Raw genomic sequence first — 26526 nt, forward strand, 5'->3', positions numbered from 1 at the left:
CAAACTAGAGACGCAATCTCATGCCGACTTCCTTCTCATGTCTAAAAAAAACCTCAAAACAGCTTTGAAGACCTACATTCTACTAAAAGTGGACCGTTTCCAATCCTACAGTGAATTTGACTGAGTTGATCATGGAACTATGAAGGGTTGTCTCAGGGGTATCCCAGAAGAGGTACAGGCCAAAGCAGAGGAAGACTCAGAATAAGGTGCTGATGTAGCGGGCTGTTGTTGGTGGATACTTGTCCTGATGTGGGTCTAGTTGATGCAGTCCATGATGTGGATCTGCAGTGAGTCTAGGTCTGGCAGGATCTCGTTGCACTTGGGACAGGCGTGTTCGGGAATGTTCCCCTGATGCTGCCAGTCGGTACCTGAGAGTCAGAGGAAACAAACATAACATGAACACACTGGACAGATGCTATCCTAAATTAAATGAACTACACCAAGGTCAAAAGACCCGGGTGCTCGGGTGGCGTAGTGGATAGAGCGCGTACCACATTTGCTCCGGCCTTCGTTGCAGTTGTCGCGGGTTCAAATCCGACCCGTGGACCTTTACTGCAGGTCATCCCCCCCTCTCTTTCTCTCTCTGTCTACCCATTTCAACTCTATCCAACTCTATCCAATAAAGCTTGAAAATGCCAAAAAATAATCTTAAAAAAAAATTACTGAGCTGTATCTTGGTCAACTAATCACATGCTTCAGGTTAAATTGCAAAAATGCTTAGGCGATAGGTTTAAGGAGTAGTGTGACATTTTGCGGAATACATAGACAAGCAGATTGATACAACTCCCATGTCTGTATGCAAATTATGGCACTAGAGCCAGCAGCCGGCTATCTTATCTTAGCACAGTGATTGGAAACAGAGGTGAACCTTTAGCCTGACGAAAGGCTACAAAAATAATCTGCTCACCATCTACTCACTAATAAGCATGTTTATCATATTGTTTAATCCATATACAGTCATATGAAAAAGTTTGGGAACCCCTCTCAGCCGGCATTATAATTGACTCTGCTTTCACAAAAAAAATATAAAAGTGGTATGTCTTTAATTTACCAGGAACAGCTAAGTACTGGGATGTTTTCCAAACAAAGATTTTTTGAAAAGCAGTATTTGGTTGTATGAAATAAAATAAAATGTGAAAAACTGGCTGTGCAAAAATATGGGAACCCTTGTGGTTTTGTTGATTTTAATGCCTGTAACAGCATGTAAAACTGATGATTTTAAACACAAAGTTGGTTGGATTATGTTGTTAAGCCTTGAACCTCATAGAATTGTCTGTTTAATCATGAGAAAATGTATTTTAGGTGCCTAAATGCAAGTTGCACTTCTCTTTGACTCTCTGCTGAAGTGAGACAGAATTGGATCATCAAAACAGCTCCCAAAAGATCTTAAAAACAAAGATTATTCGTTGTCATGGTTTAGGGGAAGGCTACAAGAAGCTTTCCCAAAGGTTTCAATTGTCAATTTCTACTGTAAGGAACGTTGTCAGGGAATGGAAGGACACAGGCACAGTTGCAGTTAAACCCAGGTCTAGCAGACCAAGAAAAGTACAAGAGCGGCATATGCGGCGGATTGTGAGAATGGTTGCACACAACCCAAAGATCCCCTCCAAAGACCTGCAAGAACATCTGGCTGCAGATTGTGTATCTGTACATGGTTCAACAATTCAGTGCAATTTGCACCAAAACATCTGTATGGCCGGGTGATGAGAAGGAAGCCCTTTCTGCGCCCACGCCACAGATACAGTTGCATGGAGTATGCAAAAGCTCATTTAGACAAGCCAGCTTCATATTGGAAGAAAATGCTTTGGACTGATGAGACAAAAATTAAGTTATTTGGTCTTTATAAAAAGCAGATGTTTTGGTGCAAATTGCGCTGAATTGTTGAACGATGTACCGATACACAACCTGCAGCCAGATGTTCTTGCAGGTCTTTGGAGGTGATCTGTGGGTTGTGTGCAACCATTCTCACAATCCTCCACCTATGCCGCTCCTGTTTTTTTCTTGGTCTGCCATGCCTGGGTTCAACTGCCACTATGCCTGTGTCCTTCCATTTCCTGACAACGTTCCCTACAGTCGAAATTGACAATTGAAACCTTTGGGAAAGCTTCTTGTAGCCTTCCCCTAAACCATGACAATGAACAATCTTTGTTTTTCAGATCTTTTGGGAGCTATTTTGATGATCCCATTCTGTCTCACTTCAGCAGAGAGTCAAAGAGAAGTGCAACTTGCATTTAGGCACCTAAAATACATTTTCTCATGATTGAACAGACAATTATATGAGGTTCAAGGCTTAGCAACATAATCCAACCAACTTTGTGTTTAAAGTCATCAGTTTTACATGCTGTTACAGGCATTAAAATCAACAAAACCACAAGGGTACCCATATTTTTGCACAGCCAGTTTTTCACATTTTATTTTATTTCATACAACCAAATACTGCTTTTCAAAAAATCTTTGTTTGGAAAACATCCCAGTACTTAACTGTTCCTGGTAAATTAAAGACATACCACTTTTATATTTTTTTTTGTGAAAGCAGAGTCAATTATAATGCCGGCTGAGAGGGGTTCCCAAACTTTTTCATATGACTGTACAGATTGGAATGTAAAAACGACTATGTGAGAAGATATAAACTGGAAATATTAAATATTATGATAGTATACAGAATCCAGGAAGTCACTGGCTCAGTAGAGAAATACTTTTAGTATTCCCCCTGCTTCCAGTCTTAAAGGGGTAGTTCAGGATTTTAGACATAGGGCCTTATTCCCAAGTTAGCCTTGGTGTTCTTTATCAGTGGAGACAGTTTTCAACACATTTAATTCAGTCCTTCTAGTTGCAGAGTGCGCTCGTGCTAAGCTAGCGCACGGCATCGGGGGGATACCTAGCCTGCTACTAAAACAGTCTTACCCACTCCACAGTACACCCGAGGCCAATCAATTATAACGCCAGACTATCGATGTAAATGTCTGTGTTGATAGAATAATTTTAGAAATAAAACCAACCTCGCATATTGCATTTTGAGGGACTTTATTCCTTGTAGGCTGCGGCAGCGGCGGACTAATACCTAGGTTACAGGCTCTATAATAGTTTGTTTACCTGCTGCTGCCCGTACCTGTACGAGCCGGAATACACTGATGAAGAATTGAGAGGGATGCTCAAAGGGCAGAAAGAGAAAGAACGTCTGTAGAGACAGCCCCCGCTGGAGCTGCAGCAGAGAACCGGGACAGAATGACGGTAGACTGGTGGCAGTGCAGTTTCAGTTTCTGTCCCACGCTGCTCTGTTTACTTTCTGCTGTAGTGATTCGGTTACACAGCAAAGTAAAAGTCCGCTGCTGCTAAGAAAGTAGTCCCTCAAAATGCCATAATTCATGCGATGCGAGGTTGGTTTTATTTCTAAAATTATTCTATCAACACAGACATTTACATCGATAGTCTGGCGTTATAATTGATTGGCCTCGGGTGTACTGTGGAGTGGGTAAGACTGTTTTAGTAGCAGGCTGGTATCCCCCCGATGCCGTGCGCTAGCTTAGCACGAGCGCACTCTGCAACTAGAAGGACTGAATTAAATGTGTTGAAAACGGTCTCCACTGATAAAGAACACCAAGGCTAACTTGGGAATAAGGCCCTATGTCTAAAATCCTGAACTACCCCTTTAATGCTAGCTAGGCAAAGTTAACCATATGTTAGCTCTAGCCTCATATTTATCCAACATAAAAGCTGTATAAATTCTGTCATTTAACTTATTGCCCAAAATGCAGAACTATCTTTTTTATGGCTCTGTCGATTCAGGCAGAAGACTTTATACACAGCTTGATAGGAAGTGTGCCTGGAAGTCTACGCTCAGTATATAGAAAAACAAACAAGGAAGTACCTCTTCCAACCAGACTAGCGCCTGCTCCCTGTGGACTTCCTCTCAGTGACACGTGTCTCCTCTGCATCTCGTTCAGAGCGCCCCTGTGGAGAAACACAAGACAAGTGCACTGTTAGAAATGTCCCTGTAAAAAAACATTAATCAACTGGCAGCAGGGTTGCCTTTATATTACTGTTAAATTAACATTATTTTACTGTCACTAAAATTGACAGGATTATACTGTTAATGAAAAAAAGGGATGAACCTGGACTAAATGTTTGTTATGTTACTGTTTGCACCTTGAGCGAAGGGGATGTTGTATTTCATTAGGCAGATGTGTTTCATCCCTATATAAGTTTACTTTGTCCCCTATTTGTTAAAATGCTAAACATAAACAGCAGCTTCTGTTTGTTACTTCAAGACACTTGTTACAATATATCAAGTTCAATGGAATGATTAATTTATTTTGTAATTTGTCTCCTGAGTTGAACTAGGGATCTGGCTTAAGAGTTCCACAAACCGTTTTGTTATAACCAAAAAAACAACAGTTAGTTCACAAAGAGATGTTTTATTTAAACAAAATGCATAGTGAGGTAATGGAATGAAACATCCCCTTCACTGAGGGTGCAAATAGCAACATAACAAACGTTTAGTCCAGTGCATGTCATTGTGGGAAAGCGGGCGTCTCTAAAATACACTTTGTTGTGCTTACTTGATTTATCGAAGGCAATCCGTTTCCTTAATTCTACTGAGTAACACAACTCTTCTTCAGTAAGTAAGACTAACTTGGTTTAATTATGTTAACTGCACTTTCCATTTCCAAGTATATATAACTCAACTTTAAGTAAACTTAACCAGAGGATATAAAGTAAACAACACTTTTTAGTTAAGATGTGGATGGATGAGGATTAATGAAGAAAATTGTATAAGCTTCACATGTGCAGGGACCTTATGTCAAGTTGTCCCTTCCAAGTTTGATGGTAAATTAACAGGAAATTTCAGTATTTTTGAAAAGCATTACTGTTCCGTAAAATAACAGCAAATGACTGTAATTTAACAGACTGCCTTTTATATTAACAGTTAAATGCTGTTTTTATAAATAACAGGTTAATGCTGTTTAAATCCTGCTGTAAATTTACAGCAATTGTTTACAGTGTGTGTTTACCTTGTAGTGCACTCTATAATAGCACTTTATGGCACTACACCAGTATGAATCCTACAACAAATGCAGAAATGTTTAAATCACACGCAGGGACCCTTTTAGGGTGCCTTTACATCTAACTAGATGGTAAGTTTCAAACAAACTCTGGTGTGTATGCTTATTTCTTTTAGCTGGTTCATCAGACTACAACCAGTACTATGTACACTTTAGAGCATTTACTGTATCTTCCTTTTTTTAACCTTGGTCTGCACCACCTGAGCTGAACTACAGGTGTTAAGGCAAACTCAGTCTTGTGTATAATCTCGTACCTTCCCAGTGACTCCATCTCCTCCTGCAGATGGCTGTTCTGCTTCTTGACGTACTCCAGCTGAGTGGCCAGACGCTCCCTCTCCTCATGCAGCTTCTCCCTGGCCGCTCGCTCTGCGTAGAAGTCAGAGGAGTAGACCTCAGCCTGCACGGACAGAAACAGACGACCAAAATGTGTTTAGTATTTATTTATATTTAAGCCATTAAAAAAGGAAATGTAAAAAGGAGATCCTGTCGTGAAACAATTCATCCCCCCTACTGACCTGAGCCTGGAAGAGAGATATGGTCTCCAGCTCCTTCTCCTTGCGGGACATCTCCTGCTTCATCAGATCGATCTTGTCCTGTTTGGAGACCAGGGCTTCTTCAGCAGCATTCAGCTGACCCTGGAGCTGTTCCACCAACTCCCTCTGCACCAGCTGAGACTACAAGACCACAGGGCAACAGGTACACCCATCACATTTCTTCCAATATTTCATTATATCCTTCCATGGGACAACACTGAATGAATGACACTTTGATACAATGTAAAGCAGTCAGTGTACAGCTTGTATAACAGTGTAAATTTACTGTCCCCTCAAAATAACTCGACACAGCCATTAATGTCTAAAGTGCTGGCAACAAAAGTGAGTACACCCCTAAGTGAAAATGTCAGAATTGGGCCCAAAGTGTCAATATTTTGTGTTGCCACCATTATTTTCCAGCACAGCCTTAACCCTCTTGGGCATGGAGTTCACCAGAGCTTCACAGGTTGTCACTGGAATCCTCTTCCACCTATTCATGACAGCATCACGGAGCTGGTGGATATTAGAGACCTTGCGCTCCTCCACCTACCGTTTGAGGATACCCCAAAGACGCTAAATAGGGTTTAGGTCTGGAGACATGCTTGGCCAGTCCATCACCTTTACCCTCAGCTTCTTTAGCAAGGCAGTGGTCGTCCTGGAGGTGTGTTTGGGGTCGTTATCATGTTGCAATACTGCCCTGCAGCCCAGTTTGCGAAGGTTCAGTGGATATGCTCAGCGTCATATCCAGAGGTTGGCTTTGGAAAATTGACGTATGAGTACTGCCAGCATTGCTGCAGGGCTTGAAGGGGTGGGGGGGGGTCAACCTGTCAGTTTTCAGACCATACTGCATCATACTGGTCTGCATGGCTCTCGTCCCAGAAGGAAGCCTATTCTAAAGATGATGCGCAAGAAACCCCACAAAAAGTTTGCTGAAGACAAGTAGACTACAGACATGGATTATTGCAGCAATGTCCTGTGGTCTGATGAGACCAAGATACATTTATTTGGTTCAGATGGTATTAAGAGTGTGGGGCGGCAACCAGGTGAGGAGTACAAAGACAAGCGTGTCTTGCCAATAGTCAAGCATGGTGGTTGGGGTGTCATGGTCTGGGGCTGCATGAGTGCTGCCAGCACTGGGGATCTACAGTTCATTGAATGCTAACATGTACTGTGACATATTTAAGCAGAGCATGATCCCCTCCCTTTGGGAACTGGGCCGCAGGGCAGTATTGCAACATGATGAGGACCCCAAACACACCTCCAAGATGACCACTGCCTTGCTACAGAAGCTGAGGGTAAAGGTTATGGACTGGCCAAGCATGTCTTCAGACCTAAACCCTATTGAGCATCTTTGGGGCATCCTCAAACGGGAGATGGAGGAGCGCAAGGTCTCCAATTTCCACCAGCTCCTTGATGTCGTCATGAATGAGTGGAAGAGGATTCCAGTGGCAACCTGTGAAGCTCTGGTGAACTCCATGCCCACGAGGGTTAAGGCAGTACTGGAAAATAATGGTGGCAACACAAAATATTGACACTTTGGGACCAATTTGGACATTTTCACTTAGGGGTGTACTCACTTTTGTGGCCAGCACTTTAGACATTAATGGCTGTGTGTCAAGTTATTTTGAGGAGACAGTAAATGTACACTGTTATACAAGCTGTACACTGACTACTTTACATTGTATCAAAGTGTCATTTCTTCAGTGTTGTCCCATGAAGAGATATAATGAAATATTTGAAGAAATGTGATGGGTGTACTCACTTTTGTGAAATACTGTATATCATACTAAAGTGCCTACATGGTGTATTTGCTCCTTTTCCCATCAACACCTCATTTCAAGATAAAATATAATTTCCAGGCAAAATATAGACCTAGTTCTATTTCTATACCAGGTGGAACCCTGAAAATAATAGTTTTTAAGCCTGCAAGGGGGTAAACAACTTTAACATGTGTATGACAGGTGAACAAACTTAATTTGTATCAAGGTGTTGGTGCCGTTTCTCTTTTGATAGTCCAAACTTCTCATCTTCGTTACAGCAACAAACAGACTATGTGCCAGAGGACAAGGGCCCAAAACCGAAAAGATGTGTCTCACAATATTTCTCCTGTTCTTATCTTAATCTTTATAAAGTGTACTAAAATTTGACAAACTACAGACGCAATCTCGTGCCGACGTCCTTCTCAAGTCTAAAAAAACCCTCAAAACAGCTCTGAAGTCCTACATTCTACTAAAAGTGGATCGTTTCCCATCCTAGGGTGAATTTAGGAAGGAAATAAAAAGGAAATGCTGTCGTCAAACCATTCATACCCCACCTACTGACGGCGCCCGCGGATAGTTTAGCTAGATTTCCCTAGATCGTTTCCCATTCATTCCCTATGGTAGTGAATTATCACTACGGATGTAATATATTTTCGGCCACTACTAGGATAAGGGGGGGCGCTGTTTTCCCCTTAGATCTCCCTTAACTTTTTACAATGCATTCTCTATGGTAGTGTGGTCTAGTCGCACTACGGATGTAATATATTTTTGGCCGCGCGTGGCGCTTTGCTTTGGAGTCGTTTGGGCAAGACCCGGGTTCGATTCCCGGCCAATGCATCATCAAAAAGACTCTCCTGAAATAGGGGAAGTGATCTTTAGGGTTCTCCTTGCCAATGTCATAACAGTGAATGTCACAAGAAAAGCTGATTTTGGCCAAGTAATCAAGGAAATTGACAAAAAATCCATCAGGTATTCCTTGGCAGATTTGAATCCCACAAGTTTCAGGATGATTATAATCAGGTATAGCAAAAGTAACAGGTTCTTCACTGTTTTCAAACCTATGTTCCCTGACCGGGAATGGAACCAAGGCAGCAGCAGTGAAAGCAGCGAATCCTAGCCACTACACCATCAGGGAGTAATTAAATTGTAGTGATGTCACACTCAAGCATTGGTATTATAGAGGTTAACATAGCTGCTTGCCAAGCAGTTGACCCGGGTTTGATTCCCGGCCAATGCATCATCAAAAAGACTCTCCTGAAATAGGGGAAGTGTTCTTTAGGGTTCTCCCTGCCAATGTCATAACAGTGAATGTCACAAGAAAACCTGATTTTGGCCAAGTAATCAAGGAAATTGACAAAAAATCCATCAGGTATGCCTTGGCAGATTTGAATCCCACAAGTTTCAGGATGATTATAATCAGGTATAGCAAAAGTAACAGGTTCTTCACAGTTTTCAAACCTATGTTCCCTGACCGGGAATGGAACCAAGGCAGCAGCAGTGAAAGCAGCGAATCCTAGCCACTACACCATCAGGGAGTAATTAAATTGTAGTGATGTCACACTCAAGCATTGGTATTATAGAGGTTAACATAGCTGCTTGCCAAGCAGTTGACCCGGGTTCGATTCCCGGCCAATGCATCATCAAAAAGACTCTCCTGAAATAGGGGAAGTGTTCTTTAGGGTTCTCCCTGCCAATGTAATAACATTGAATGTCACAAGAAGAGCTGGTTTTGGCCAAGTCTTCAAGGAAATTGACAAAAAATTCATCAGGTATACCTTAGCAGATTTGAATCCCACAAGTTTCAAGATGATTATAATCAGGTATAGCAAGAGTTACAGCTTCTTCACGGTTTTCCCTGACCGGGAATCGAACCCTGGCCGCGGCGGTGAAAGCGCGGAATCCTAGCCACTAGACAATCAGGGAGGCCATGATAGCAGGTGGACAACACAGATTGAAATAAAAGAATTATCATCTTTCTAATGTCCGTCCCTTCTCCATCTTCCCATTTGGGAGCTGCAGTAATAACATTGTAGTTATGGCACACTTTTGCATTGGTAGTATAGAGGTTAACATAGCTGCTTCCCAAGCAGTTGACACGGGTTCGATTCCTGGCCAATGCATCATCAAAAAGACTCTCCTGACATAGGGGAAGTGATCTTTAGGGTTCTCCTTGCCAATGTCATAACAGTGAATGTCACAAGAAAACCTGATTTTGGCCAAGTAATCAAGGAAATTGACAAAAAATCCATCAGGTATACCTTGGCAGATTTGAATCCCACAAGTTTCAGGATGATTATAATCAGGTATAGCAAAAGTAACAGGTTCTTCACTGTTTTCAAACCTATGTTCCCTGACCGGGAATGGAACCAAGGCAGCAGCAGTGAAAGCAGCGAATCCTAGCCACTACACCATCAGGGAGTAATTAAATTATAGTGATGTCACACTCAAGCATTGGTAGTATAGAGGTTAACATAGCTGCTTGCCAAGCAGTTGACCGGGGTTCGATTCCCGGCCAATGCATCATCAAAAAGACTCTCCTGAAATAGGGGAAGTGTTCTTTAGGGTTCTCCCTGCCAATGTAATAACATTGAATGTCACAAGAAGAGCTGGTTTTGGCCAAGTCTTCAAGGAAATTGACAAAAAATTCATCAGGTATACCTTGGCAGATTTGAATCCCACAAGTTTCAAGATGATTATAATCAGGTATAGCAAGAGTTACAGCTTCTTCACGGTTTTCCCTGACCGGGAATCGAACCCGGGCCGCAGCGGTGAGAGCGCCGAATCCTAGCCACTAGACAATCAGGGAGGCCATGATAGCAGGTGGACAACACAGATTGAAATAAAAGAATTATCATCTTTCTAATGTCCGTCCCTTCATCATCTTCCCCTTTGGGAGCTGCAGTAATAACATTGTAGTTATGACACACTTTTGCATTGGTAGTATAGAGGTTAACATAGCTGCTTCCCAAGCAGTTGACCCGGGTTAGATTCCCGGCCAATGCATCATCAAAAAGACTCTCCTGACATAGGGGAAGTGATCTTTAGGGTTCTCCTTGCCAATGTCATAACAGTGAATGTCACAAGAAAACCTGATTTTGGCCAAGTAATCAAGGAAATTGACAAAAAATCCATCAGGTATGCCTTGGCAGATTTGAATCCCACAAGTTTCAGGATGATTATAATCAGGTATAGCAAAAGTAACAGGTTCTTCACTGTTTTCAAACCTATGTTCCCTGACCGGGAATGGAAACAAGGCAGCAGCAGTGAAAGCAGCGAATCCTAGCCACTACACCATCAGGGAGTATTTAAATTGTAGTGATGTCACACTCAAGCATTGGTATTATAGAGGTTAACATAGCTGCTTGCCAAGCAGTTGACCCGGGTTCGATTCCCGGCCAATGCATCATCAAAAAGACTCTCCTGAAATAGGGGAAGGGTTCTCCCTGCCAATGTAATAACATTGAATGTCACAAGAAGAGCTGGTTTTGGCCAAGTCTTCAAGGAAATTGACAAAAAATTCATCAGGTATACCTTAGCAGATTTGAATCCCACAAGTTTCAAGATGATTATAATCAGGTATAGCAAGAGTTACAGCTTCTTCACGGTTTTCCCTGACCGGGAATCGAACCCGGGCCGCGGCGGTGAGAGCGCCGAATCCTAGCCACTAGACAATCAGGGAGGCCATGATAGCAGGTGGACAACACAGATTGAAATAAAAGAATTATCATCTTTCTAATGTCCGTCCCTTCTCCATCTTCCCATTTGGGAGCTGCAGTAATAACATTGTAGTTATGGCACACTTTTGCATTGGTAGTATAGAGGTTAACATAGCTGCTTCCCAAGCAGTTGACACGGGTTCGATTCCTGGCCAATGCATCATCAAAAAGACTCTCCTGACATAGGGGAAGTGATCTTTAGGGTTCTCCTTGCCAATGTCATAACAGTGAATGTCACAAGAAAACCTGATTTTGGCCAAGTAATCAAGGAAATTGACAAAAAATCCATCAGGTATACCTTGGCAGATTTGAATCCCACAAGTTTCAGGATGATTATAATCAGGTATAGCAAAAGTAACAGGTTCTTCACTGTTTTCAAACCTATGTTCCCTGACCGGGAATGGAACCAAGGCAGCAGCAGTGAAAGCAGCGAATCCTAGCCACTACACCATCAGGGAGTAATTAAATTGTAGTGATGTCACACTCAAGCATTGGTAGTATAGAGGTTAACATAGCTGCTTGCCAAGCAGTTGACCGGGGTTCGATTCCCGGCCAATGCATCATCAAAAAGACTCTCCTGAAATAGGGGAAGTGTTCTTTAGGGTTCTCCCTGCCAATGTAATAACATTGAATGTCACAAGAAGAGCTGGTTTTGGCCAAGTCTTCAAGGAAATTGACAAAAAATTCATCAGGTATACCTTGGCAGATTTGAATCCCACAAGTTTCAAGATGATTATAATCAGGTATAGCAAGAGTTACAGCTTCTTCACGGTTTTCCCTGACCGGGAATCGAACCCGGGCCGCGGCGGTGAGAGCGCCGAATCCTAGCCACTAGACAATCAGGGAGGCCATGATAGCAGGTGGACAACACAGATTGAAATAAAAGAATTATCATCTTTCTAATGTCCGTCCCTTCATCATCTTCCCCTTTGGGAGCTGCAGTAATAACATTGTAGTTATGACACACTTTTGCATTGGTAGTATAGAGGTTAACATAGCTGCTTCCCAAGCAGTTGACCCGGGTTAGATTCCCGGCCAATGCATCATCAAAAAGACTCTCCTGACATAGGGGAAGTGATCTTTAGGGTTCTCCTTGCCAATGTCATAACAGTGAATGTCACAAGAAAACCTGATTTTGGCCAAGTAATCAAGGAAATTGACAAAAAATCCATCAGGTATGCCTTGGCAGATTTGAATCCCACAAGTTTCAGGATGATTATAATCAGGTATAGCAAAAGTAACAGGTTCTTCACTGTTTTCAAACCTATGTTCCCTGACCGGGAATGGAAACAAGGCAGCAGCAGTGAAAGCAGCGAATCCTAGCCACTACACCATCAGGGAGTATTTAAATTGTAGTGATGTCACACTCAAGCATTGGTATTATAGAGGTTAACATAGCTGCTTGCCAAGCAGTTGACCCGGGTTCGATTCCCGGCCAATGCATCATCAAAAAGACTCTCCTGAAATAGGGGAAGTGTTCTTTAGGGTTCTCCCTGCCAATGTAATAACATTGAATGTCACAAGAAGAGCTGGTTTTGGCCAAGTCTTCAAGGAAATTGACAAAAAATTCATCAGGTATACCTTAGCAGATTTGAATCCCACAAGTTTCAAGATGATTATAATCAGGTATAGCAAGAGTTACAGCTTCTTCACGGTTTTCCCTGACCGGGAATCGAACCCTGGCCGCGGCGGTGAAAGCGCGGAATCCTAGCCACTAGACAATCAGGGAGGCCATGATAGCAGGTGGACAACACAGATTGAAATAAAAGAATTATCATCTTTCTAATGTCCGTCCCTTCTCCATCTTCCCATTTGGGAGCTGCAGTAATAACATTGTAGTTATGGCACACTTTTGCATTGGTAGTATAGAGGTTAACATAGCTGCTTCCCAAGCAGTTGACACGGGTTCGATTCCTGGCCAATGCATCATCAAAAAGACTCTCCTGACATAGGGGAAGTGATCTTTAGGGTTCTCCTTGCCAATGTCATAACAGTGAATGTCACAAGAAAACCTGATTTTGGCCAAGTAATCAAGGAAATTGACAAAAAATCCATCAGGTATACCTTGGCAGATTTGAATCCCACAAGTTTCAGGATGATTATAATCAGGTATAGCAAAAGTAACAGGTTCTTCACTGTTTTCAAACCTATGTTCCCTGACCGGGAATGGAACCAAGGCAGCAGCAGTGAAAGCAGCGAATCCTAGCCACTACACCATCAGGGAGTAATTAAATTGTAGTGATGTCACACTCAAGCATTGGTAGTATAGAGGTTAACATAGCTGCTTGCCAAGCAGTTGACCGGGGTTCGATTCCCGGCCAATGCATCATCAAAAAGACTCTCCTGAAATAGGGGAAGTGTTCTTTAGGGTTCTCCCTGCCAATGTAATAACATTGAATGTCACAAGAAGAGCTTGTTTTGGCCAAGTCTTCAAGGAAATTGACAAAAAATTCATCAGGTATACCTTGGCAGATTTGAATCCCACAAGTTTCAAGATGATTATAATCAGGTATAGCAAGAGTTACAGCTTCTTCACGGTTTTCCCTGACCGGGAATCGAACCCGGGCCGCGGCGGTGAGAGCGCCGAATCCTAGCCACTAGACAATCAGGGAGGCCATGATAGCAGGTGGACAACACAGATTGAAATAAAAGAATTATCATCTTTCTAATGTCCGTCCCTTCATCATCTTCCCCTTTGGGAGCTGCAGTAATAACATTGTAGTTATGACACACTTTTGCATTGGTAGTATAGAGGTTAACATAGCTGCTTCCCAAGCAGTTGACCCGGGTTAGATTCCCGGCCAATGCATCATCAAAAAGACTCTCCTGACATAGGGGAAGTGATCTTTAGGGTTCTCCTTGCCAATGTCATAACAGTGAATGTCACAAGAAAACCTGATTTTGGCCAAGTAATCAAGGAAATTGACAAAAAATCCATCAGGTATGCCTTGGCAGATTTGAATCCCACAAGTTTCAGGATGATTATAATCAGGTATAGCAAAAGTAACAGGTTCTTCACTGTTTTCAAACCTATGTTCCCTGACCGGGAATGGAACCAAGGCAGCAGCAGTGAAAGCAGCGAATCCTAGCCACTACACCATCAGGGAGTAATTAAATTGTAGTGATGTCACACTCAAGCATTGGTAGTATAGAGGTTAACATAGCTGCTTGCCAAGCAGTTGACCGGGGTTCGATTCCCGGCCAATGCATCATCAAAAAGACTCTCCTGAAATAGGGGAAGTGTTCTTTAGGGTTCTCCCTGCCAATGTAATAACATTGAATGTCACAAGAAGAGCTGGTTTTGGCCAAGTCTTCAAGGAAATTGACAAAAAATTCATCAGGTATACCTTGGCAGATTTGAATCCCACAAGTTTCAAGATGATTATAATCAGGTATAGCAAGAGTTACAGCTTCTTCACGGTTTTCCCTGACCGGGAATCGAACCCGGGCCGCGGCGGTGAGAGCGCCGAATCCTAGCCACTAGACAATCAGGGAGGCCATGATAGCAGGTGGACAACACAGATTGAAATAAAAGAATTATCATCTTTCTAATGTCCGTCCCTTCATCATCTTCCCCTTTGGGAGCTGCAGTAATAACATTGTAGTTATGACACACTTTTGCATTGGTAGTATAGAGGTTAACATAGCTGCTTCCCAAGCAGTTGACCCGGGTTAGATTCCCGGCCAATGCATCATCAAAAAGACTCTCCTGACATAGGGGAAGTGATCTTTAGGGTTCTCCTTGCCAATGTCATAACAGTGAATGTCACAAGAAAACCTGATTTTGGCCAAGTAATCAAGGAAATTGACAAAAAATCCATCAGGTATGCCTTGGCAGATTTGAATCCCACAAGTTTCAGGATGATTATAATCAGGTATAGCAAAAGTAACAGGTTCTTCACTGTTTTCAAACCTATGTTCCCTGACCGGGAATGGAAACAAGGCAGCAGCAGTGAAAGCAGCGAATCCTAGCCACTATACCATCAGGGAGTATTTAAATTGTAGTGATGTCACACTCAAGCATTGGTATTATAGAGGTTAACATAGCTGCTTGCCAAGCAGTTGACCCGGGTTCGATTCCCGGCCAATGCATCATCAAAAAGACTCTCCTGAAATAGGGGAAGTGTTCTTTAGGGTTCTCCCTGCCAATGTAATAACATTGAATGTCACAAGAAGATCTGGTTTTGGCCAAGTCTTCAAGGAAATTGACAAAAAATTCATCAGGTATACCTTAGCAGATTTGAATCCCACAAGTTTCAAGATGATTATAATCAGGTATAGCAAGAGTTACAGCTTCTTCACGGTTTTCCCTGACCGGGAATCGAACCCGGGCCGCGGCGGTGAGAGCGCCGAATCCTAGCCACTAGACAATCAGGGAGGCCATGATAGCAGGTGGACAACACAGATTGAAAGAAAAGAATTATCATCTTTCTAATGTCCGTCCCTTCTCCATCTTCCCATTTGGGAGCTGCAGTAATAACATTGTAGTTATGGCACACTTTTGCATTGGTAGTATAGAGGTTAACATAGCTGCTTCCCAAGCAGTTGACACGGGTTCGATTCCTGGCCAATGCATCATCAAAAAGACTCTCCTGACATAGGGGAAGTGATCTTTAGGGTTCTCCTTGCCAATGTCATAACAGTGAATGTCACAAGAAAACCTGATTTTGGCCAAGTAATCAAGGAAATTGACAAAAAATCCATCAGGTATACCTTGGCAGATTTGAATCCCACAAGTTTCAGGATGATTATAATCAGGTATAGCAAAAGTAACAGGTTCTTCACTGTTTTCAAACCTATGTTCCCTGACCGGGAATGGAACCAAGGCAGCAGCAGTGAAAGCAGCGAATCCTAGCCACTACACCATCAGGGAGTAATTAAATTGTAGTGATGTCACACTCAAGCATTGGTAGTATAGAGGTTAACATAGCTGCTTGCCAAGCAGTTGACCGGGGTTCGATTCCCGGCCAATGCATCATCAAAAAGACTCTCCTGAAATAGGGGAAGTGTTCTTTAGGGTTCTCCCTGCCAATGTAATAACATTGAATGTCACAAGAAGAGCTGTTTTTGGCCAAGTCTTCAAGGAAATTGACAAAAAATTCATCAGGTATACCTTGGCAGATTTGAATCCCACAAGTTTCAAGATGATTATAATCAGGTATAGCAAGAGTTACAGCTTCTTCACGGTTTTCCCTGACCGGGAATCGAACCCGGGCCGCGGCGGTGAGAGCGCCGAATCCTAGCCACTAGACAATCAGGGAGGCCATGATAGCAGGTGGACAACACAGATTGAAATAAAAGAATTATCATCTTTCTAATGTCCGTCCCTTCATCATCTTCCCCTTTGGGAGCTGCAGTAATAACATTGTAGTTATGACACACTTTTGCATTGGTAGTATAGAGGTTAACATAGCTGCTTCCCAAGCAGTTGACCCGGGTTAGATTCCCGGCCAATGCATCATCAAAAAGACTCTCCTGACATAGGGGAAGTGATCTTTAGGGTTCTCCTTGCCAATGTCATAACAGTGAATGTCACAAGAAAACCTGATTTTGGCCAAGTAATCAAGGAAATTGACAAAAAATCCATCAGGTATGCCTTGGCAGATTTGAATCCCACAAGTTTCAGGATGATTATAATCAGGTATAGCAAAAGTAACAGGTTCTTCACTGTTTTCAAACCTATGTTCCCTGACCGGGAATGGAAACAAGGCAGCAGCAGTGAAAGCAGCGAATCCTAGCCACTACACCATCAGGGAGTATTTAAATTGTAGTGATGTCACACTCAAGCATTGGTATTATAGAGGTTAACATAGCTGCTTGCCAAGCAGTTGACCCGGGTTCGATTCCCGGCCAATGCATCATCAAAAAGACTCTCCTGAAATAGGGGAAGTGTTCTTTAGGGTTCTCCCTGCCAATGTAATAACATTGAATGTCACAAGAAGAGCTGGTTTTGGCCAAGTCTTCAAGGAAATTGACAAAAAATTCATCAGGTATACCTTGGCAGATTTGAATCCCACAAGTTTCAAGATGATTATAATCAGGTATAGCAAGAGTTACAGCTTCTTCACAGTTTTCCCTGACCGGGAATCGAACCCGGGCCACAGCGGTGAGAGCGCCGAATCCTAGCCACTAGACAATCAGGGAGGCCATGATAGCAGTTGGACAACACAGATTGAAATAAAAGAATTATCTTCTTTCTAATGTCCATCCCTTCTCCATCTTCCCCTTTGGGAGCTGCAGTAATAACATTGTAGTTATAGCACACTTTTGCATTGGTAGTATAGAGGTTAACATAGCTGCTTCCCAAGCAGTTGACACGGGTTCGATTCCTGGCCAATGCATCATCAAAAAGACTCTCCTGACATAGGGGAAGTGATCTTTAGGGTTCTCCTTGCCAATGTCATAACAGTGAATGTCACAAGAAAACCTGATTTTGGCCAAGTAATCAAGGAAATTGACAAAAAATCCATCAGGTATACCTTGGCAGATTTGAATCCCACAAGTTTCAGGATGATTATAATCAGGTATAGCAAAAGTAACAGGTTCTTCACTGTTTTCAAACCTATGTTCCCTGACCGGGAATGGAACCAAGGCAGCAGCAGTGAAAGCAGCGAATCCTAGCCACTACACCATCAGGGAGTAATGTCACACTCAAGCATTGGTAGTATAGAGGTTAACATAGCTGCTTGCCAAGCAGTTGACCCGGGTTAGATTCCCGGCCAATGCATCATCAAAAAGACTCTCCTGAAATAGGGGAAGTGTTCTTTAGGGTTCTCCCTGCCAATGTAATAACATTGAATGTCACAAGAAGAGCTGGTTTTGGCCAAGTCTTCAAGGAAATTGACAAAAAATTCATCAGGTATACCTTGGCAGATTTGAATCCCACAAGTTTCAAGATGATTATAATCAGGTATAGCAAGAGTTACAGCTTCTTCACGGTTTTCCCTGACCGGGAATCGAACCCGGGCCGCGGCGGTGAGAGCGCCGAATCCTAGCCACTAGACAATCAGGGAGGCCATGATAGCAGGTGGACAACACAGATTGAAATAAAAGAATTATCATCTTTCTAATGTCCATCCCTTCTCCATCTTCCCCTTTGGGAGCTGCAGTAATAACATTGTAGTTATGGCACACTTTTGCATTGGTTGTATAGAGGTTAAAATAGCTGCTTCCCAAGCAGTTGACCCGGGTTTGATTCCTGGCCAATGCATCATCAAAAAGACTCTCCTGACATAGGGGGAGTGATCTTTAGGGTTCTCCTTGCCAATGTCATAACAGTGAATGTCACAAGAAAACCTGATTTTGGCCAAGTAATCAAGGAAATTGACAAAAAATCCATCAGGTATGCCTTGGCAGATTTGAATCCCACAAGTTTCAGGATGATTATAATCAGGTATAGCAAAAGTAACAGGTTCTTCACTGTTTTCAAACCTATGTTCCCTGACCGGGAATGGAACCAAGGCAGCAGCAGTGAAAGCAGCGAATCCTAGCCACTACACCATCAGGGAGTAATTAAATTGTAGTGATGTCACACTCAAGCATTGGTAGTATAGAGGTTAACATAGCTGCTTGCCAAGCAGTTGACCCGGGTTCGATTCCCGGCCAATGCATCATCAAAAAGACTCTCCTGAAATAGGGGAAGTGTTCTTTAGGGTTCTCCCTGCCAATGTAATAACATTGAATGTCACAAGAAGAGCTGGTTTTGGCCAAGTCTTCAAGGAAATTGACAAAAAATTCATCAGGTATACCTTGGCAGATTTGAATCCCACAAGTTTCAAGATGATTATAATCAGGTATAGCAAGAGTTACAGCTTCTTCACGGTTTTCCCTGACCGGGAATCGAACCCGGGCCGCGGCGGTGAGAGCGCCGAATCCTAGCCACTAGACAATCAGGGAGGCCATGATAGCAGGTGGACAACACAGATTGAAATAAAAGAATAATCATCTTTCTAATGTCCGTCCCTTCTCCATCTTCCCCTTTGGGAGCTGCAGTAATAACATTGTAGTTATGGCACACTTTTGCATTGGTAGTATAGAGGGAGCTTCCCAAGCAGTTGACCCGGGTTTGATTCCTGGCCAATGCATCATCAAAAAGACTCTCCTGACATAGGGGAAGTGATCTTTAGGGTTCTCCTTGCCAATGTCATAACAGTGAATGTCACATGAAAACCTGATTTGGCCAAGTAATCAAGGAAATTGACAACAAATCCATCAGGTATGCCTTGGCAGATTTGAATCCCACAAGTTTCAGGATGATTATAATCAGGTATAGCAAAAGTAACAGGTTCTTCACTGTTTTCAAACCTATGTTCCCCGACCGGGAATGGAACCAAGGCAGCAGCAGTGAAAGCAGCGAATCCTAGCCACTACACCATCAGGGAGTAATTAAATTGTAGTGATGTCACACTCAAGCATTGGTAGTATAGAGGTTAACATAGCAGCTTGCCAAGCAGTTGACCCGGGTTCGATTCCGGGCCAATGCATCATCGAAAAGACTCTCCTGAAATAGGGGAAGTGTTCTTTAGGGTTCTCCCTGCCAATGTAATAACATTGAATGTCACAAGAAGAGCTGCTTTTGACCAAGTCTTCAAGGAAATTGACAAAAAATTCATCAGGTATACCTTGGCAGATTTGAATCCCACAAGTTTCAAGATGATTATAATCAGGTATAGCAAGAGTTACAGCTTCTTCACGGTTTTCCCTGACCAGGAATCGAACCCGGGCCGCTGCGGTGAGAGCGCCGAATCCTAGCCACTAGACAATCAGGGAGGCCATGATAGCAGGTGGACAACACAGATTGAAATAAAAGAATTATCATCTTTCTAATGTCCGTCCCTTCTCCATCTTCCCCTTTGGGAGCTGCAGTAATAACATTGTAGTTATGGCAGACATTCGCATTGGTAGTATAGAGGTTAACATAGCTGCTTCCCAAGCAGTTGCCCCGGGTTCGATTCCCGGCCAATGCATCATCAAAAAGACTCTCCTGAAATAGGGGAAGTGTTCTTTAGGGTTCTCCCTGCCAATGTAATAACATTGAATGTCACAAGAAGACCTGTTTTTGGCCAAGTCTTCAAGGAAATTGACAAAAAATTCATCAGGTATACCTTGGCAGATTTGAATCCCACAAGTTTCAAGATGATTATAATCAGGTATAGCAAGAGTTACAGCTTCTTCACGGTTTTCCCTGACTGGGAATCGAACCCAGGCCGCGGCGGTGAGAGCGCCGAATCCTAGCCACTAGACAATCAGGGAGGCCATGATAGCAGGTGGACAACACAGATTGAAATAAAAGAATTACCATCTTTCTAATGTCCGTCCCTTCTCCATCTTCCCCTTTGGGAGCTGCAGTAATAACATTGTAGTTATGGCACACTTTTGCATTGGTAGTATAGAGGTTAACATAGCTGCTTCCCAAGCAGTTGACCCGTGTTCGATTCCTGGCCAATGCATCATCAAAAAGACTCTCCTGACATAGGGGGAGTGATCTTTAGGGTTCTCCTTGCCAATGTCATAACAGTGAATGTCACAAGAAAACCTGATTTTGGCCAAGTAATCAAGGAAATTGACAAAAAATCCATCAGGTATCCCTTGGCAGATTTGAATCCCACAAGTTTCAGGATGATTATAATCAGGTATAGCAAAAGTAACAGGTTCTTCACTGTTTTCAAAACCTATGTTCCCTGACCGGGAATGGAACCAAGGCAGCAGCAGTGAAAGCAGCGAATCCTAGCCACTACACCATCAGGGAGTAATTAAATTGTAGTGATGTCACACTCAAGCATTGGTAGTATAGAGGTTAACATAGCTGCTTGCCAAGCAGTTCACCCGGGTTCGATTCCCGGCCAATGCATCATCAAAAAGACTCTCCTGAAATAGGGGAAGTGTTCTTTAGGGTTCTCCCTGCCAATGTAATAACATTGAATGTCACAAGAAGAGCTTGTTTTGGCCAAGTCTTCAAGGAAATTGACAAAAAATTCATCAGGTATACCTTGGCAGATTTGAATCCCACAAGTTTCAAGATGATTATAATCAGGTATAGCAAGAGTTACAGCTTCTTCACGGTTTTCCCTGACCGGGAATCGAACCCGGGCCGCGGCGGTGAGAGCGCCGAATCCTAGCCACTAGACAATCAGGGAGGCCATGAGAGCAGGTGGACAACACAGATTGAAATAAAAGAATTATCATCTTTCTAATGTCCGTCCCTTCTCCATCTTCCCCTTTGGGAGCTGCAGTAATAACATTGTAGTTATGGCACATTTTCGCATTGGTAGTATAGAGCAGCGGTTTTCAAACTGTGGGGCGCGCCCCCCTTGGGGGGCGCGGGGTTATGGCAGGGGGGGCGCGGATGAATATGTAAAAAAAAGAAAAACTAAAAAAAAAAAAAATTTTTTTTTTTTTTTTTTTTTTTAGTTTTAGTTTTTTATACTAAGATCACGGCATAGCTGGACACAAGTTCTTCTGCTTCGTTCCCCTCACTGCATTTAAATGCATTCAGTAAATTACAGAGAAATAGGTCTCGTTAAAGAAAAAGAGCACCAAGCCCAACCCAGAGGACCCTGCATACATTTTGTTTATTTTAAATTAATATTTTTATGGAAAATCCATGTGTCCTTATTCAATAGCTTCTAATTCATCAGACCCAGTGTCTCCAAATTATTTGTTCACACAAAATTCCTCATATTTAGCCTCTTAATTATCCTCTCAAAGTGCACCAGATTCATGCATTTCACTTTAAAAAGGTGAAAAAAAATCTCCCGGGGGGGCATACCCCCGGACCCCCCTAGGAGGGTCTGGTTCTCCACTGGCTGCTATTCTCCTCCAGCAGGACATTGGAGGCACTAGCAAAAAAACACTGGGTGTGTGAATGACATTTAACTAGTCAATAATTTGGGCAAGTCTGTCTGCCTATCTTTCTCACTCCGATGCACACTCAGTCAGTATTATCCATGCTTAAAGGAAGCAGGATTAAAACACTGGATTAAGATGTTAAAATGTATTAAATGTGTTTAAAAACGCACAATTTTTTTTAGAATGTTTCAAAAACGTTTAAATTTGTAAAATAATTTTTATTTATTTTTTGGGGGGGAGGGGGGGCTCCGCTGAAATTTGTTCTCTGAGGGGGGGCTCACTCTCTCACACTTTGAAAACCCCTGGTATAGAGGTTAACATAGCTGCTTCCCAAGCAGTTGACCCGGGTTCGATTCCCGGCCAATGCATCATTAAAAAGACTCTCCTGAAATAGGGGAAGTGTTCTTTAGGGTTCTCCCTGCCAATGTAATAACATTGAATGTCACAAGAAGAGCTGTTTTTGGCCAAGTCTTCAAGGAAATTGACAAAAAATTCATCAGGTATACCTTGGCAGATTTGAATCCCACAAGTTTCAAGATGATTATAATCAGGTATAGCAAGAGTTACAGCTTCTTCATGGTTTTCCCTGACCGGGAATCGAACCCGGGCCGCGGCGGTGAGAGCGCCGAATCCTAGCCACTAGACAATCAGGGAGGCCATGAGAGCAGGTGGATAACACAGATTGAAATAAAAGAATTATCATCTTTCTATTGTCCTTCCCTTCTCCATCTTCCCCTTTGGGAGCTGCAGTAATAACATTGTAGTTATGGCACACTTTTGCATTGGTAGTATAGAGGTTAACATAGCTGCTTCCCAAGCAGTTGACCTGGGTTCGATTCCCGGCCAATGCATCATCAAAAAGACTCTCCTGAAATAGGGGAAGTGATCTTTAGGGTTCTCCCTGCCAATGTCATAACAGTGAATGTCACAGGAAAAGCTGATTTTGGCCAAGTAATCAAGGAAATTGACAAAAAATCCATCAGGTATGCCTTGGCAGATTTGAATCCCACAAGTTTCAGGATGATTATAATCAGGTATAGCAAAAGTAACAGGTTCTTCACAGTTTTCAAACCGGGAATGGAACCAAGGCAGCAGCAGTGAAAGCAGCGAAGCCTAGCCATTACACGATCAGGGAGTAATTAAATTGTAGTGATGTCACATGCAAGCATTGGTAGTATAGAGGTTAACATAGCTGCTTGCCAAGCAGTTGACCCGGGTTCGATTCCCGGCCAATGCATCATCAAAAAGACTCCTGAAATAGGTGAAGTGATCTTTAGGGTTCTCCTTGCCAATGTAATAACAGTGAATGTCACAAGAAAAGCTGATTTTGGCCAAGTAATCAAGTTTTCAATTCCCAGCCAATGCATCATCATATGAAAGAGCCTCCTGGAATCGGAAAGTGTCCTTTGAGGTCTATTCGCGCGCACGCGCATATCTTTATTAATATCTTCCTGAAGATATGGCTGAAAAATAAAATGAAAACATCATCTCAAACTAGAGGTCCTCCTGTTTCCAGGGAATGTTCTTGTGATACTGTCAGTCCCTTAGAGGCTTACAAAACACTGTGAGAAGCAAGACCCAGAAGCTCCCCAGCTACCACTTAGCTTGTAAATAGTGCATAGAGTATACATAGTGTGAAAGTAGTTTGTTATTATTGTTTTTATATTTACTTAATGGTTTGTTTGAAAAATGTTTTGTGATGCTTCCTCTTTTATTAGTGTACATCCCATGAATCATCATATGTGGTTCAAAGTCTTCATTCAGTCTAATTTCCTAATGTTTTTTGAAAGTAGAGACAACATTCCTACCAAAAAGCGTCTGGACCAAATTTTATATTAGTCATGTTTTGTGCACTCCCCTACTGTGTTTTGGAAAATTTCCACTGCATTTTTTAAGCTAAGGCTTAGGAGAAGCAATTTCAAGAGCCAAAACAACTCAACAGGATGACTAAAGGTTCTTCTTTCACACAAATTTCCAGGTTTTTCAAAAATCGCAATAAATTTTTCAGCATTTAAGCCAATTATTTATATACACAATGGTCTAGGACATAAGTAGACCTCAGAAAACAAAGGCCTAATGTGTTCTGAACATTTCCATATGAAACACTTTGGTATAATTTATCTTCTTGCACATTTGAAATAGGTATTTATAAAAGTATGTAAAATCGGAGAAAATACCCCTAGACCTCAGAGGGTTAATGTAAAAAAGGTTCTCCCTGCAAATGTAATTACATTGAAGAGCTCTTTTTTGCCAAGCACTCAAGCAGATGGATTAGAAATCCATCAGGTATCCCTTGGCAGATTTGAAGCTTACTAACTTTAAGATGATTATGATCAGGTATAGCAAAAGTAACAGGTTCTTCAGCAGGGAAAGCAGCGAATCCAAGCCACTAGACCATCAGGGAGTAATTACATTAACTATTTTTGAGGCGAGCATGCACAAGCTTTATTTATAAAAACATAAAAAATAAAATAAAAAAGTGGGGGGCCCCACACTAGGTCTTGAAACGGGCCCCCAGATCGTTAAAGCCTCCTCTGCCTGGTAGCATGCACAAGCATTATTTATTTAAAAAAAAAATGAAAATAAAACCGATGTAGTAGGTAACACAAAAAAATAACTATGTAGAAGGTAACACAGATCTATGTAGTAGGTACTACAATGTTGTGTACCTTATTGTAAAGTGTTACCAAATCATTGAGGGTGTATTCACACATGCCGTGTTTAGTTCGGTTGAAACGAACTCAGATGCACTTCCGCCTTCGGAGCGCATCTTTCAGGCAGGTGTGAATACGGCAATCGCACTCGGGGGCGGACCAAACAAGCGCTCCGAGACCCAGCTGAAGAGGTGGTCTCGGTGCGCGTCCATACACACACTGCTGCAGTTCGTTTGCGGTGTGAATTTGTCCGGACTCGTTCCGACCCAAATGCAGGAGGCACTGTGCCTTTTCTTTCTTTTCTTTTTTAATAAATTGCCGTCAGCTTCACATTATGGGAAAGTGTTGTTGTCGCCATTGTTAGGACGATAAGTTGTGGTTTGACCGGGAGCCCAGAACAATATATTACATTTGATCGAGAGGACATGTAAAAATGCTGAATGTGTTCAGCGATCAGATGAAGGAGAGGGGAGGGGAGCGTCTCCCGCACAGTGCCAACAGGTTCACGCTGCGCAAGAAGAGTGTGTTTTTATTTTGCTTCCCATGTAAGGGACCGTCATGACTATCCCCGTGTCAGTTTGGAGCTGAGCATCCGCTGAGTGTCAGCTTGAGCATATTCTTCTTGCGAGCCGCACGTCCAGCAGCAAAAATACAGTAAAAATTATGTTTCACATCGTAGGCTACAAGCCACATAACGTGGCATTGTCATAGGGCTACATATTATAACCATATGAAACAACAATGATTTGATGTTTTTCCTCTTTATTTATAGGCTAGATGTAGGGCTTTTTATTATTTTTAACCCCATATTATATCAATGATATATTTGGCTTTTTCCTTCCTGCTTCTCTCCACCCCAGAATGTCTGTCCAATGAATAAATTACCTCAGATCATATATGATTTTGCTTCGTAATGCTGGTTCACTTGCAAAAGGGGCAATATGAAAGTGGACCACACTAAATAATAAAAATCTAAACTCTATTTGGTCTGGACCAAAGCAAGTGAACTAGCGGACTTTCCCAGTGTGAATACACCCTGAGAGTCCTCGTCTGGCATTAAGGGTGTATTCACACTGGGAAGGTCCGCTAGTTCACTTGCTTTGGTCCAGACCAAATAGAGTTTAGATTTTTTTCTTTTGGTGTGGTCCACTTTCATATTGCCCCTTTTGCAAGTGAACCAGCATTACGAAGCAAAACCACACGTGATCTGAGGTCATTCATTCATTGGACAGACATTCTGGGGTGGAGAGAAGCAGGAAGCACGAAGTGAAAACTGCGAAATATATAACTGATACGATATAGGGTTAAAAATAATAAATAAATAGGCCTACATCTAGCCTATAAATAAAATAAAAAAACATAAAATTATTGTTGTTTCATATGGTTATAATATGTAGGCCTGTGTCAATGATGTGGCTTGTAGCCTACGATGTGAAACATAATATGTACTGTATTTTTGCTGCTGGACGCACGGCTCGCGAGGAAATAGGCTCATGCTGACACACAGCTGATATAGCCGTGTGTCAGCTTTGTGTGAGTTCGGCGCAGCTCTGCTCCAAACTGACACGGGGATAGTATTGACGGTCCCGTAACATGGGAAGCAAAATAAAAACACGCACTTCATACAATGCGCAGCGTGAACCTGTTGGCACTGTGCGGGAGACGCTCCCCTCTCCTTCATCTGATCGCTGAACACATCAGCATGTTTACACGTCCTGTCTATCAAATGTAATATATTTGCTCGGGCTCCCGGTCAAACCACAACTAATCTTCCCAACAACGGCAACACTTTCCCATAATGTGAAGCTGACGGTGATTTATTAAAAAAGAAAAGGCACAGTGCTTCCTGCAATTGGGTCGGATCGAGTCCGGACAAATTCACACCACAAACGAACTGCAGCAGAGTGCGTATGGAACCGCATCGAGACTACCTCTTCAGCTTGGTCTCGGAT

The 26526-nt window shown here is 42.5% G+C and overlaps 1 protein-coding gene across 1 annotated transcript; it reads right to left on the reverse strand.

Moving 5' to 3' along the window:
- Window positions 1–255: 255 nt before the first annotated feature.
- Window positions 256–25134, reverse strand: LOC307268789 (optineurin-like; the record flags this gene model as incomplete). The annotated part of the gene is made up of 5 exons (XM_080051535.1): window positions 256–368; window positions 3869–3951; window positions 5318–5460; window positions 5579–5737; window positions 25129–25134. The coding sequence occupies 5 exons, from the start codon at window positions 25132–25134 to the stop codon at window positions 256–258; spliced, it is 504 nt and encodes a 167-aa protein (XP_079907661.1).
- Window positions 25135–26526: the final 1392 nt, after the last annotated feature.

This window comes from Ammodytes marinus (genome assembly GCF_949987685.1).
Source record: "Ammodytes marinus genome assembly, chromosome: 22".
NCBI classification, from domain to species: Eukaryota; Metazoa; Chordata; class Actinopteri; order Uranoscopiformes; family Ammodytidae; genus Ammodytes; species Ammodytes marinus.